The following is a 15,018-nucleotide window of genomic DNA, read 5'->3' as shown; positions in this document are numbered from 1 at the left end:
TTTAAAACACAGCAGTGTCAAATAAGATTGCTGATTATTTCAACCTCTGTTTTTATAAAAAGCCATGATCTTAACCAGACATACCCTCCATGTCAAACTCGTCTCCCATATCGTTGTCCTCGGCGAGCAGCGTGGAGCTGGCGGAGGTGGGAATGCTGCCACAAATCCTCTCCACGCTCATTTCCTCTTCCAGACTCTTGATCCAGCCAGGGCTCTTCAGACGTATGTCTATGGTTTTTCCCAACACCTGAATATATATATATAGCAGGAAAGGTTACACATAAGAAAATCTGTAAACAATTCCTTATTAGATTGTTAGAAGCCTAATGGAAAAGTGTTGCACTGATCACCGAAAACACTGCAGGATCCCTAATCAGCTTTTTGGGAGAAGAGTCCAATTAAAATTATTATTTGTTTTTTAACGTGATGTCATTCATTATACATCGTTGATGGTTCTTACTATATGATAATCTCCTAAGAATCTGTGCATCTGTTTTCCCCCAATTTTTTTAATTTGGCATTTAAGGGACTAAACCAAGAAATGTTTTATATTCAGACACAGCAAATTAATTTAGGTGTAGAGCCCACCAAACAATTACAACCCTGTTTACTTACAGTGGAGGCACTCAGTGAGAGTGCAGCAAGTGCAGAATACCCTTCCAAAAACGTCACCCACATCTTTTCCTCCACAAACCTGTTTTAAAAATGACAGAAAATACAGCTTAATAAATAAATAAGTAAATAAACATAAATAAATAAATAAATAGTGCCTCCATGTACAACATAATAATTTGATGGTATAAAAGTCAGTATAAGTTTACTTTGTATGTATATACTGTTATGAACATTTATTCAGATTTACAATTTCACAAAAAAAACTGTCAATATCTTGTTTAGAGGCATATCACAAGCACAGTAATAATATTAGCTGGAATCATGCGCCAACCACACGCTTACCTGATGAGAATGGCCTCGCCAAAGTTAGCAAACTTGTCCAGCAGCTCATCGATCAGTGCATCATCAAAGTAATCATCAGGCCCTGAGCTGCACAGAGAGACTAGCACGGTGCCATCAGGAGGACCTTGCCGGGCGATCACTTCTTTGTACACCTGATGTCGTTCTTCTGGATCTACCTCAAGAATATCCACATCGATGATTGCCACCACGGGTCTAGAGGAGATGAACACAGTTTTTATGATCACTGAAATTCATTTAGGAATGGTTTTGTGGATACAGATTAACAGTGGGCTTGAAAAATGTTTTCCACATAAACACACAGTATCAGAGAACTGGATTAGCAAAATGTTGCCGTTTATTATTTTTTTCCCATTCAAATCCATGCACTAAAGAAATCAATGTGTCCAAAAGCTTTTATCTTAAATACTAAATAATCAATAAAAACAGGGCTTTGGTGTGTGTTGTACCTGTGGTCTGAGGTCTTGAGCTCAGCTCTGCTGTAGAACTTTAGCTCACCAGGGCTCCACATGTGCTGATCTTCCTCATCTACTGGTGCTCCTACTACATTCAGATCCAACTCCTCAGCTACACACACACACGCACACGCACATGCACAGAAAGAGAAATAAGTTTGACCTGCTTTGAACTGCAAAATGCAAGAACAAATAGATAAAATGTAAACAGCGCCCCCACCTGTTTTCTGAAAGTCCCACTTTCTTCGCGTCCAGAGCACACGGTCAGTCCACGCAGGTGTGCGACATTTCTCACTTGTGTCATAGTCGTCAGAAAAGAGATCATATTTGTAGGTAGGAGCAAAATCCAACTTTCCCTCAATAAAGCCCTTAAATACCTGTAATAAAGAGGAAAATAATTGTAGAAATCTAATGCCAGACTCACACTGTGCCATTTTTAATAGTCCTTTGCGATTGTTTTTTTTGTCAGACTGTATGTACATGATCCTAATGTCACACTGTACTACAGTGAAAAACTGTCATGATACTGTCATGATATGCCCTCATAATAAAAAAGTCATACAAACGTTCCTTTTCCCTCCATAACTCATTAAGTTTCTCTTCTTGCTGTAGTGTCCACCTGACTCGTTTCAGCATTTTCCCTTAGGTGGTTTGAAGTTGTCACGCTAATTTCGTCATCAGGTTCAGTGCTCCTATTCTTGGTTTGACAGTTGTCATATGACTCACACAGCGGAAGAGTGTCTGAAATCTTCTAAAACTGGCAGAATTTCATCGGAGAAAAAAAACAAACTATCGCATCTGCTGAAATGAAAATGTCAAAAAAGCGTTCAAAGACTACAGATTTTAGACTAGGATAACAGGGATCTTGTAGGAGTTTTCAAATTTGTCTCAGACGACCAAATCATTGCCAAAATTGCAGAATGTCCAGCTAGCTTTAGACAAGAGAAATTATAAAATCCTTAAATCGGTTGAATCACAAATCATTTTATGTTGAAAAAATAAAAATAAAGATGGGTAAAAACTCAAAAAATAAAATATTGAATTGTAATTTTAATTGCAAAATATGTTATAATGCATAAATCTTTTAAAAAGATTTAGACAAATATGAAAATATACAGACAATGATACATGCACAACAAACAACATAGTTCTAATTGTCTTAATATAACTAGAGAAATATGATTGTTTTCAATTAATATCAGTGGCTATATTTGACACATTTTGTATCAGGGGGTCCCTGCCCCATATTTCTATTGCGTAAGGGGTCCTGGACCTGAAAATGTTGAAGACCTCTGCATTAATGCATATAGACGTCGATCATTTACTTATTTAACATTAGTAACCACTTTATGCTGATCAGAGTGGTGGCAGATTTGGTGCATATCCTGGCAAAATGGGAATGTTTTTTTTTTTTAACCAAAATTAAGCCAAAATAAAGAAAACGTGTGAAATACTAAGTACACCTTATGATTCATTAGCTTGCAGAAACACCTTCGTCAGCAATAAATTAAAAAATCATGTTCTGTATGACTATCAGTTTCTCACATCACTGTAGAGGAGTTTTTGTCCAATCGAATTTTACAATATTGCTTCAGTTCAGTGAGGTTTGCGGGCTTGTGTTAATGCACAGCTCTCTCTCGTCCTACAACAGCATTTTAGCCAAGGGTAAGGTCTAAACTTTACCTGGACCATTACAGCACCTTTATTCAGTTATTACTGTCACTGTTTTATTGCATGACCCAATTTCAGTTAAGCTTTAGCTGTTGAACAGGTGACCTTACATTTGACTCTATAATACTTTGTGTACAGAAGAGTTCATAGTCAAATTAAGGACTGGTCATGTGGCTGCAAAACAAACCAAAATTCCCACCCCCTCTACACTGTGCTTGACAGTTGGTATGAGGTGCTTTTGCTGATATGCTCTTTGTTTTTGTTTTTTTAGCAAATGTGGTGCTGTGCATTATGGTGAAATATCTCCAAGTTGGTCTCATCTGTCCAAAAGAACACTGTTCCAGAAACCTTGTGGTTTGTTCAAATACAATTTTTAAAACTCAAGCCTTGTTCTCTTTTTAGAGAGAAGAGGATTTCTCCTCTCCTTCCAAGCAAACCACACTTGGTCAGTCTTTTTCTAATTATACTGTAATGAATGTTCACATTTAACATGCTACATGGAGAGTCTGAAGTGTAACTCTTGTTTTTTTTTGTGCAATTTATCCTGAGCATTGGTGATGGTCTGACCATAGGGTGAATTGGGCTGAGCTGTCCACTCCTGCAGCTGTCTTGAATGTTTTCCACTTGTAAAATTATCTTCCTGTCTTTAGAATGATTAGCTTTAAATTCTTCTCCAAGATCACTGCTCATGTCTTTACTCTACGGCGTTAACACACCTGAACGCTCCAGACAAAAAAAAACTGCTAAAACTTTCAATTAATCAAGGGCATTTAATTAGCAGCACCTGGCTGCTACAAAGCGTCTTTAATGTTCCTTAAAGCAGTAAAGGTGTATTTAGTTTTTGAACATGACTTTTCCATTTTGTCTTTTTTTTTTTGTTAATTACATAAAGACATGGTGTAATGTGTTATGTGCTGGTGTTCATCTGAGGTTATATTCACTGGATTTTAAGACCTGATGGCATCATTTTTCACATGACTGTATAACAGTATATTATATATAGTGCACTATACAACTTACTATAATACATTAAATGTTTGTTACCTGGCCTGCATTTTTCTGTTCCACAAGCTGGTCCCCAGCTATCAGAGCATCCCAGTTCTTCTGCCTGATCAGCTCTTTTACCTCCTCATTTGGCAGACTAATGCGATAATTGAAGTCTCCACACCAGAACACATAATCATGGGAATAGAGTAGACGGCCCTGTGCACAAAGTCAGAAAAATATGAGCGAATAGATGCTTTGGATAGACTGTGGTAGCTTAAAGTTCAACATTTTTCATCTAAATGTAGTTAGTCTGCTTGCCTTGATTTTATTAGAAACATTAAAAAGTTACCATAGGGAATGAAAGCCTTCGAGTGATCTCGTTGTAGTCGTCATTTCGCTCCTTGACCTGTGACTGGCCGGCGGCAAAATGGGAGCACACAAAGCAGATACTGGTGGTGTGGAAAAGCATTCGAATAGCCACACCTCCCTTGTTACCAGTGGCGCCACCCATTCCGGTCTTGACTGTGTCTACAGCAACATCTCTGTTCAAAAGAGAGAAGAATGATTAAAATCACAGAATGTCTTCTGTGCCACCTATAAACAATCAACAACTCTTCCTAAGATCTAAAGATTGAGACAATATAGAGCAAGCAGAAGAATGCCAGCCATTTAAACATCTTGTGCAGTGCACACGAGATGAATAAAAAAAAGAAAGAAAAAAAAAAAAACTGTCTTAGCAAGATTTTATATTGCCTATCATTATACATTATACTGCCTAAAGCCTATCATTATTGTTTGCCTGGTTGAGATCTGGTGCCTGTGATGTCCATACAATATTATTTACATCATTTTTACATCTAGTGCGCCCTTTTTGCCATGTTAACCAATAAACTGCTGTAAATATATGAACATTTACACTCAGTTCCCAGTAAAGATAAAGATACTTTTATATTCTGACAACTGCAATGTTCTATGAGAACTATGTAGATAAACAATTAATGATTGCAGCCTCCCATTTTTCATTGCTTTCACCTCCCATTTTCCGTGCACCAACAGAGGGTATAGTCATTTAAATAATAACTGATGGGACAGTGATCATGGTGGTCCCTTTTCAGTGATAGACAGTCTAGAACAGTCGTCTCCAACCCCCAGGCTGCACAGAAAGAATACATAACTTACATTATTTCCGTTTTATTTATTATCTGATTCTGAACAATGTTTTATTTATTTTTACTGGATTCTCTCCACCTCATCTGTCTATGACTCACTCTTGATGCATGTCATGATGCCTCGGTCACATGTCTTACCTCCATCCGCTACCTTCTTAAAAAGGCTGCTCCGGCCGCTAACACAATACAGTACCGCTAAATTAAAAACCCCAAGCTAATAAAATGAACATAAAAACACCACAGTAGATTCAGGTTTATTATTATATTTCGAAAATACCAGTTTTTATGCCGGCCGTATGATTTTATTTAGTTGTATTTACACCTTAAATATTGAAAATATTGTCCGACTTTCAACCGGTCCGTGAAAATATTGTCCGACATTGAACCAGTCCGTGGCGCAAAAAAGGTTGGGGACCGCTGGTCTAGAGGACTGTGTGGATTGTGTATAGCATTAGATGAGTTGCAGTCAGTCACTGTATAACAATAAAATGTGAACCCAATGAAGAGTCACCGAGTGTAAATACAAGTGGGTACTACAGTGTATTACAGAGGGTATTTGAGTATGGGGTTTGAGCTGACAACATGACCTTCTAGATTGTTACAGTGTACAATAAACCCTAACCCTAACCCCAGGTGAGAATACCTGATGAAGGCAGCATGCTGGGGCCGAATAAAAATGAAGAGGCAAACTCCCACCAGCTGCTCCGAGGCCAGCAGCACATACTTATGATCCCGTGAGATGCTCTTCTGCAGCTCTGCTGCCCACAGCTTCTGATTGGTAGTGCTGTACAGAAAACAATCATATTCAACTATACTTTAAGCTAAAATGTCATTATACCTGACGTTTTCTTTATAAAGGTATTTTTTAGGGGCAAACTTATGTTGGAAAACAACTGTTTCCTAAGTTAATTGGATATTTTAAGGTAGAATATTTATTATATATATATATTTTCAATTAGTGATTTGACAAAGATGCTAATGGAATAAGTAGGATGATGAAAGGCATTGCAGACGGCAGTGTTTTATTTGGTTTGATGCCATTATCTGATTTGAGAAGTATAATAAAGTCTAATTTTCTCTTCTCCTTCATGCAAGCCTAGTGGAACAATAATTGAAAATGATTAAGTACAACAAATTCTTCTTAATATAAATGGTTACTGAGGTATTTAACACAATTATTATACGGTCCTATTTTTAAAATGAATGGATTGTGGGCTTTGTACCTTGCACTGACTATGTTACCAGCATTTAGCTCCACCATTTCCTCAAAGCCGATGGCAAAGATGTCTGCAGGCTGGGGTCTGCTTTCTGAGATATAAAGCAATAACTTAGTGGGGAAATTGTAAATGATTAGTTAATAATATAAAGTGTTTTCAGATAGATGCTCACCTTGAAACTCGGGGTGGCCTGCTTTTTTTGGCGCATCTAGAAGCCAGTCGCTGAGAGTCTGATTCCGAAACGCGATGCTGCGGAACTGCTTGCCCCCATTGACATTCCAGGTCCCCACACACACACGGATCTTTTTTGGCCTTGTAAATTTGTGGTGATTCTGACACATGCCTAACAACACCCTGGGAGATGCTGAAAGCCAAAAAGATTAGCAAAGTCAGTCAAACAAATCCATAACCACTGCATCTCAAACATCAGAGAAATTAAATGACTTAAATGTGGGAAAATATGGTTATTAAACATGTACTTCTAGTGAAAAAGTAGAATATATGAGAAAGCTTTTTAATGGCAGAACAAAGTGGAACAATGGCTCACAGTGTTTTTCTATGATATGATGTATATTTCCAGATATGTGCAAACCTTTTAGCTGGGAAACAGAAATGCAACTCTATGTTTTGTCATTTATTAAATGTAAAAAAAAAAAAAAAAAAAAAAAAAAGATGTCTATAAAAATATTATTATAACAGTGTCATAAGGCAAGTATTAATTAATTTTTGTCTGTCTATCCATCCATCCATCTAAAACTTACATTATGTACTCTATACACACCAGTTAGATGTGATACACTTATTTGATCGGTTAAACCAAGCTCCAAAAGTGGCTACATTTTTAACAACTGTACTACAGAATTTCTCTGTCTATATCAGTCTGCTTATCTTTGTTTGCTACATAAAATCTCACTTCCTATTTCAAAAACAGTTACAACAGCAGAGTTGGCAACATCATTATTAAACAAGGCAAATGAAAAAGCCTTACACTATGAAAACTCATCAGACAGATATACACAAAGAAGTAATACTAATTTTACTTAAGACAGAAATGTACAAATCATTGTGAGCTAGCTAGTCAACTAGCAGTCATAATATATAGTTAGTGTTATTGCTATATCTCTTGCATTGCTTATACTAAATAAATATATTAAATATATATATTTAATATAATTGCACTGGTGGTGCATAATTGCTTGTGTACTGCATATATTATTGCCTTGGTCTCTTCAGTACATATCCTTTAGCCATAAGTCTTACAGCATAAATAACTCAAATACACCCCCCCCCCCCCCAAAAAAAAAAAAAATAATAATAATAATAATCAAGGGCTAAAACGAGAACACCTCTTTCACATTGTTTTTCTATGTTCCCCTTTTCTGTTGAATTTGAATTTCTTTTTTCTTTTACACTTCACCAGATGTTTTGCACATATCTCACATCAGCCATCATAAGAAAATGCTGAACAGCCATAAAATGAGAAATCATTGACAGTTATGACTGAGCTACACATACTATCATACTGTACCTGATTGTAAAATGGGCTCAGAGACTAACCATGTAAGCAGCAAGGAGAGGGAGAGAGAGAGAGAGAGAGAGAGAGAGAGAGAGAGAGAGAAAGAGAGAGAGAGAGAGAGAGAGAGAGAGAATGAGAGAGGGAGAGGAACACAAGCAGCAAAGTTAGCAGTTAGCCAGCAAGGCTTATAACAACATTAGCATAGTGTATAAGTACTAATCTCATAGCCTCGGTAGCTGGAGGACTAGCATGAGCAAGCTGGAATTAAGCACTTAAACATGTCACTTTTACTAACTATGTAAGCCATAGTATAAATTACATATCATTCACAGTATATACAATAATACAATCACAGAATATGGGCATGCAGGGACATATTGCCAAAGGAATATGAAGAATGCCATGTGTGTGCAATTTAATATCACCTTATAGTTGATTTCTTTCCACAATAGCAACAGGTCTTGTAATGTGTTAAATTTTACATTCATGGCATTTGGCATATACCCTGATCCAGAGCGACTTACATCTATCTCATTCATACAACTGAGCAGCTACGTTGTTAAGGGCCTTGCTTAGGGGCCCAGGAGTGCCAGCTTATTGTAACTGGGATTTAAATTCTCGACCTGTGGATCCAACCTCCAATGTCACTAAGCTGCTATCTTCCAATGCCTTAGTGTAGCAATCACTAAGCTACCACCTTCAACTGCCTTAACCACTGATATACCACCTTATTACACCACAGCAATTTGCATCAACATTAATTCAATGTTGATTAATTAAAGAACAACATTGGCATACTGTTGTTTGTTACATTCGGTAAACAGTGTTGTGGAACATCTGGAACATGAGTTACTTTCTGTTATCACTCTAACCCTAACCCAGTTCTCTTGAAATTAATAAAAATTGTGAAGTCACTAGGAAACCAGAAAGACTTTCCCAGTGTGTAAAACATGTTTATTAAAACAATGACACTGGAGACTCCCCATACAAATGCTCAATAAACACCCCCTTAGGGAAAGTTGTAAAATACCAATAATCATATTATTTTGTGAATATCAACTTCATTCTTATTATTAGCCGTATGCTTAGCCTGGTATTAGATTATGTAGAGGGTCTGTCATTACAAGTCTCTGTGAATGAGCTATTCAAACAATAACAGAAGATAATGTACACTTTAATATACACCTGTGACTTGAATTACAGCTGGAACTACTGTCTAAGGTACCGAAATTAACTATTTAATTAGAGAAACTATCAGCAATGTAGTACAAGTCAAAATAAGGCTGAGAAAGCTTTAAGCAAATAACATCGTGTTTGCATGTGTGGATTTAAAATGTAAACAATTGCAAGGAAACGGTGTTGAAAGAAAATGCACAAACGTTTGCTAAGTACATTGTTAAAGTGCCATTTACAAACCATAAAGACTGCTGGTGGTGAGGAGAGCTCTAGCTTTATCAGCCAGGTCACTGTTCAGTGTGCTGCCCAACCTCAGTATATCAATAGCTTCTTGCTTTGAACTGTCAAAGAAGTTGTTCTGGATGGTCCTGGTGACTGAGCGCGCTCCGTCTTTCAGCTTTCCAGTCTGCACAACACCACAAAGACAAACACTAAGAAATACCCATGAAAAGCAATCTGCACAGGGAAAGAAAACAGATAACGGAAATCCCTGTAGAAATATTACAAAAAAAGCAGAAATTAAATGCAGAAAAACACAAAGTGCACGGGTACACAAATATACAAGAACAGCAGATATTTTATGTTGAAGCTTATGATGTGATGCTAGCTTTAAGACAATGGAACTGAATTCTCTGCAAAAACAGAAAATAAACCAGACAATCTAATAGTATGTGATTTACCCATCTCCACCTTTCGCCTCTTTTCTTCCCTATACAGATTAAAGGTATTAACAATAAAGAACAATTTCCTAATTAAAACAAAACAGAAAAATCATGCCAAAAATCTTTTGAGTCCTAAACACACTCAGTCCTAAACAGCCACTGTCAGCTTTTATTATTAAAGTCAAATTTATGCGTTTGTCATACTCTATTTGGGCAAAAGTATGGGGACAATGTTACCATAACAGTGGAGGCACACAATTGTATAGGACGTCTTTGGATTTGGTATAATACATTTTTCCTTCACTAGAACTAGAAGCCCCAAACCTGTTCCAACATGACCATGCTACTGTGCACATAGCCAGCTTCTTAAATATATGGTTTACATGAGTTGGAGCAGAAGATCTTGGGTGGCCTGCTGTGGAGCTTGGACCTTAGGCCTCCTCATCCTAAAGAATACCTGACATTACTAACACTCTTGTGGCTGAATAAACACAAAACTCTAAAAGAAATAGTAGAGTGGTGGTTATTAGAACAACTAATGACGACTAAATGTGGAATGAAATGTTCAAAATGCACATAGAATCTTATGGTCAGGTGTCTACAAACTTATGTCCATATAGTGTATTTAATAATAAGCTCTAGAAAGTTACTGTTTTGATTACATGATTGTGGAGATGTAAGTAAACTGACCTTAACTAAAAGAGAATAAATCTAAGATAACTTCACCACATGTACTGAAAACTGTAGTTATGCAACGAAGATCACCTGCATATCGTGCTGTTAATCAAACAACTAATGCCCTCTGCTCAGCCATTAACAACACAATCACTGCTACTAATAACTAATGGCATTTTTTGATAACTGAAGGACAGTGATTGGCCGAGGTTCCCACAATGAAAAAACCCATTGCGTCTGAAAATAAATATTCTATTAATACTATTACTACTAATAATCATAACCTTTTTTAAATATACTTCTAATAATTTAAAAGGACAATTATTACAATAATATTCACAATAAGTGTCAATATTTTTCTCCTTCTTCTTCTTCTTCTTCTTCTTTTTATTAATCAATCAAAATAAATTAATTTTGTCAAATCACAATATTTACTTTAAACGTTAAACTACGTCAAATCCCCACTCAGTAAACCTGGTCTGTAATAAACACACACCATAGAGGTGCCATGGAAAGTGTATCAGATGTGATAGCAGCAGTTTCAGTTTAATTTAACTTTGTTATTTTAAATGAAATCATGTAGGACCGCTACCATCTCAGCCAATCCGTGTCAATATTCCTACATAAAACAAACTGTCAGTGCAAACACTAACACCTCAATCTTAACTTGGGAATTAGGAATTTAGGAATGCTTTAAGAATGCCTTTGTTTATCTGTGTAAAGCTGCTTTGAGACAATGTTCATTGTTAAAAGCGGTATACAAATAAAAAGTAATAAAAATGAATTGAATTGATGTAAATGCTATTTCAGAAGTTTTTTAAAATAGGTTTTAGGGAGTAACTCTTGGACAGAAAAGTTTAAGCGACACTTACTGGATGCCTTAGTGGCAAGTTAACAGTATCTGCGAATCCTGCACTACATACACACATATACAGACACAAGAGCACAGAAGAAAGACAGAGGCCCGCATGGCTCACTTGTGAACTTACCAGAGAGGTAGAGAAGTTTCCAGAGGAAAGCAGAAGACAATAGCACACATACAGGAGTTAAGAGACAGAGAAAGTTCCAGAGTGGTGTAAAAGAGGACATATATCAGAGCTTATATCAGGGCCTTTATGCAAAAACTCATTAATGTGTCCTATTTGCATGTACAGTGAATGTGATTAGTTTAACCTATTCCTCTGAAAGGTGTGTACCTTAGCCTTGCCATCCAGAGCACCTGTGCCAGCATAGATCTTGCTGACCGAGTCTCCGTTGACCGACCACATGGTTCGGAAGACCTCCTGAAAGCGTGCCACCAGCTGGGGCTTCTCTGTAAGTCCCATTGCTTCAAGCTGCTTAGGCAACATCTGGGAAAAAAAAGAGAAAAAATATAAATAATCTGTAATATGGATATTGGGACGAACCAGCAAGATCATAGCACTGGCATTTCCACATCCCAGGTAAATCATTGATATTTTTAATTTAAATGGAAAGAAATGGTGGTGTGGATTGCTTAATAAATTGCTATATTAACAAACCTCAAGAGAAAAAAAGGCTTGGACACTATTTGTCCTGTCCAAACAGTCCAGACAGTTGACTCGAAGAGTCCCAGTCTGACATCTAGGAAGAAAAGGAAGAAAAATAGATTGCATTTAACATTTGGGCTTGCCAAATTGTAATTCCAAAAAAGATAAAAAAAAAACCCATAAATGCTCTTTACCAAAAGACATTAAACAGTGTATGGAAACCCTTTAAACTAAAAAACAACAACTTTCTTTCGGCTTCTCCCATTAGGGGTCACCACAGCAGACCATCCGCATGTTTGATTGGGCACATGTTTTTACGCTGGATGCCCTTCCTAACGCAACCCTCCCCATTTATCCGGGCTCGGGACCGGCACTAAGGCTTGTGCAACCCTAATGGCTGGGGTTGGTACCCTGACTGAGGATCGAACCCGGGCCGCAGCGGTGAGAGCGCCGCATCCTAACCACTAGACCACCAGGGAACCTTATGGAAACCCTTTAAACAAGAGTGTATAAACATACCTTTCAATTCCAGTCTCAGCAGAATAATAGAAGAAGCCACATTCATCCAGGAACTTGCTGATCTGTGGTTTTAGCACAGTCAGCAGTTTCTCCGTCCTCCCACCCTTCACCATTTGGTGGTAGTCAAAGTTGATCATCTTTACAGAATTTGCGTGCTCGGACGCTTTCAGGTGACTCTGGATGGATCCAATGGACATGAGTTATCAAAACTTAGACTAATAAAACTTTAAACACATTTAGAGAAAACCAAATACAAACAAAAAAAAAACTCTTCAGATCCCATCCCACAAATATAAAATACATGCTTGAATGCAAGTTTATTCTATGATTTGATAGATTACATGCAACTATCTAAATAATAATAATAGGCAAATTATAATTGCATATATCCTATATTAATTTAGATTCTTCACCTCATATTTTTATAATGCTGCATCTGACATTTACTGCCTGGTTAAAAGAAGAGTCACCACCCTCCCAAATTGGTAAACGCTCCACTGGATCCTTCAGGGTTTAATATGTTTCAGCTACAACAAGCTATTTGACTCTACCTAATGCCGTGAGTAGTGGCCATGGAAGAGATCTTACACAAAGATGTTTTAAAATGGTCAAACAATTGGCCTGCATTAAGCAAAGAAACACTGATGCTGATGAAAAATGCTTAAACTATAAGTATTGGGCTAAGAACTGTCTAACACATTATTGAAAAACAACAGTAGACATCACAGTAATGTATAATAGTAAAAGCATTTTTACACATACAGCACAAAAAGAACTCAAGGAATTAAAGGGACTAAAAAGCTGTGTGACCTTACGAATGCTTTATTAGTAAGGCAAATTGGGGAAAAGCTTCAATTTGCTAAGGAAGATTGGACACTTGGGAGCAATAAGGTCATGTGGTCTAATGCGTCCAGATTTATTCTTTTCCGAGTAATGGGTGCATCAGTGCGAGAAGAAACGCAATGTAGATGTACCCATCAAATCTAGTGTCTACCGCACAAGCCTGAATATACTGAATACACAAGTTTTCCATCATTTAATTTCTTGTTTCCTGGTGGCATGGGCATATTCCAAAATGCCAATACTAGGATTAATTAAGTTCAAATTGTCAAAAAGAGGTTTAGGTAGCATGTGACATCATTTTCCCACATGGTTTGGCCCCACTAAGAAATTAACCCCATTGACAATCTTTGGAATGTACTGGAGAAAACTTGGACAATGGTCCGTCAAGGCAAAAGGAGGTCCAAGTAGTGTGTGTGTGTGTGTGTGTGTGTGTGTGTGTGTGTGTGTGTGTGTGTGTGTATATATATATATATATATATATATATATATATACACACACATGTATGTATACAGAGAGAGAGAGAGAGAGAGAGAGAGAGAGAGAGAGAGAGAGAGAGAGAGAGAGAGAGAGAGAGAGAGAGAGAGAAATGGAATATTATTTCATTACAATAACAGGAAAGAAAAAGCAATAGCTAACCTGGAATGCCTTGCTAAGCATGTGCTCCCCCTCCTTCATTCCCAGCAGGTTAATGATCAATTGTTTAGCATAGAGCCTCCTCAGAGCTGTAAAATGCCTAAAAAAAAAATAAATAAAATCACATGACCGAAGACAATTTCATGTTTAGGTTTAATTAGGAGCAGCTAAGTAGCAAAAACAGCCTAAGCGATAAAATATAGACAAATCAATAAATGTTAATTTCGATGAAAAGACAAATAGGAAAAGGTGAGTAAAAAAGTAATGATAATTATGTTACTCAAAATACCAAAAATGGATCAGGTAGTAAGACTAAATTGCAGATAATGATAGAAAAATAATCCAAACTAAATGATAAATAACATACTAAATAACAATAAAAAAAGCTTATTAAGGCATGTAAAGCATTAATGTGTGTTGTAAAAGTGCCTAATTGGAGTAATACAGATTTTGCCATTTTCTAACATGATTAGATCTCATGTGGTCAAATGAAAAAATAAAAAAAGTCCCTGCAAGAGAAACATTTAAAAAATATTTTTAATTCCTTGTTTTTGGATACTTAGACAAAAAAACTAAAATGTAGGCTGTTGCCTGGCAGTATAAGTTACAGTACAAAGTTAAGCTTCTCTTTATTGGTGGAAATGCTAAAGGGTGTATTTCCTCATTTGACATTGACGGTACAATGATGTCATCGTGCGACTGTGCCGCAGTGTTCCAGCAGGGAGCAGCATGTGTTAATTACCTCTCAAAAGCCGGTGCATTGGCCTCAAATCCACGGGACAGCTTGACTCGATGGGAACCAACCTTTATATATGGCCGAAGCACAAAAAGAAGCAGAGCACACGTAACGTTAATAAGGAATATCAAAGGACACAGAAAAAAAGACAGAATCAAAAGAAAGTTGGACCAAAGCGAAACAAAGGCAAATGTCAGGCTAGTTATATTTGCGTGTGTGGGAAATTTTCTTCTATGGAGAAAGAGACACATTCACCAGTTCACCAGCTTGCTGAA

General features: G+C 37.0%; 1 protein-coding gene across 15 annotated transcripts in view; it reads right to left on the bottom strand.

The window, feature by feature from the left end:
- synj1 (synaptojanin 1) overlaps positions 1 to 15,018 on the bottom strand; it is a 33,943-nt gene that overhangs the window by 9,493 nt on the left and 9,432 nt on the right. For 6 of the 15 annotated variants that reach the window (XM_083569014.1, XM_083569019.1, XM_083569024.1 and 3 more), the window contains 16 exons: positions 14,750 to 14,811; positions 14,011 to 14,107; positions 12,531 to 12,706; positions 12,024 to 12,105; positions 11,700 to 11,852; positions 9,407 to 9,572; positions 6,647 to 6,838; positions 6,481 to 6,565; positions 5,901 to 6,041; positions 4,438 to 4,630; positions 4,146 to 4,304; positions 1,651 to 1,807; positions 1,425 to 1,542; positions 958 to 1,170; positions 616 to 694; positions 85 to 247 (listed from right to left, as the gene is read on the bottom strand). In XM_083569014.1, the coding sequence (XP_083425140.1) occupies positions 85 to 247; positions 616 to 694; positions 958 to 1,170; positions 1,425 to 1,542; positions 1,651 to 1,807; positions 4,146 to 4,304; positions 4,438 to 4,630; positions 5,901 to 6,041; positions 6,481 to 6,565; positions 6,647 to 6,838; positions 9,407 to 9,572; positions 11,700 to 11,852; positions 12,024 to 12,105; positions 12,531 to 12,706; positions 14,011 to 14,107; positions 14,750 to 14,811 (2,236 nt within the window). Of the gene's footprint in view, positions 1 to 84; positions 248 to 615; positions 695 to 957; positions 1,171 to 1,424; positions 1,543 to 1,650; positions 1,808 to 4,145; positions 4,305 to 4,437; positions 4,631 to 5,900; positions 6,042 to 6,480; positions 6,566 to 6,646; positions 6,839 to 8,002; positions 8,027 to 9,406; positions 9,573 to 11,699; positions 11,853 to 12,023; positions 12,106 to 12,530; positions 12,707 to 14,010; positions 14,108 to 14,749; positions 14,812 to 15,018 lie in introns of all 15 variants that reach the window. The other 9 variants (XM_083569011.1, XM_083569021.1, XM_083569022.1 and 6 more) reach the window with 3 other exon arrangements.

Source organism: Silurus aristotelis (genome assembly GCF_946808225.1).
Source record: "Silurus aristotelis genome assembly, chromosome: 18".
Classification (NCBI taxonomy): domain Eukaryota; kingdom Metazoa; phylum Chordata; class Actinopteri; order Siluriformes; family Siluridae; genus Silurus; species Silurus aristotelis.
Note: the sequence above shows the minus strand (reverse complement) of the source record. Positions and strands in the feature narration are given on the sequence as shown.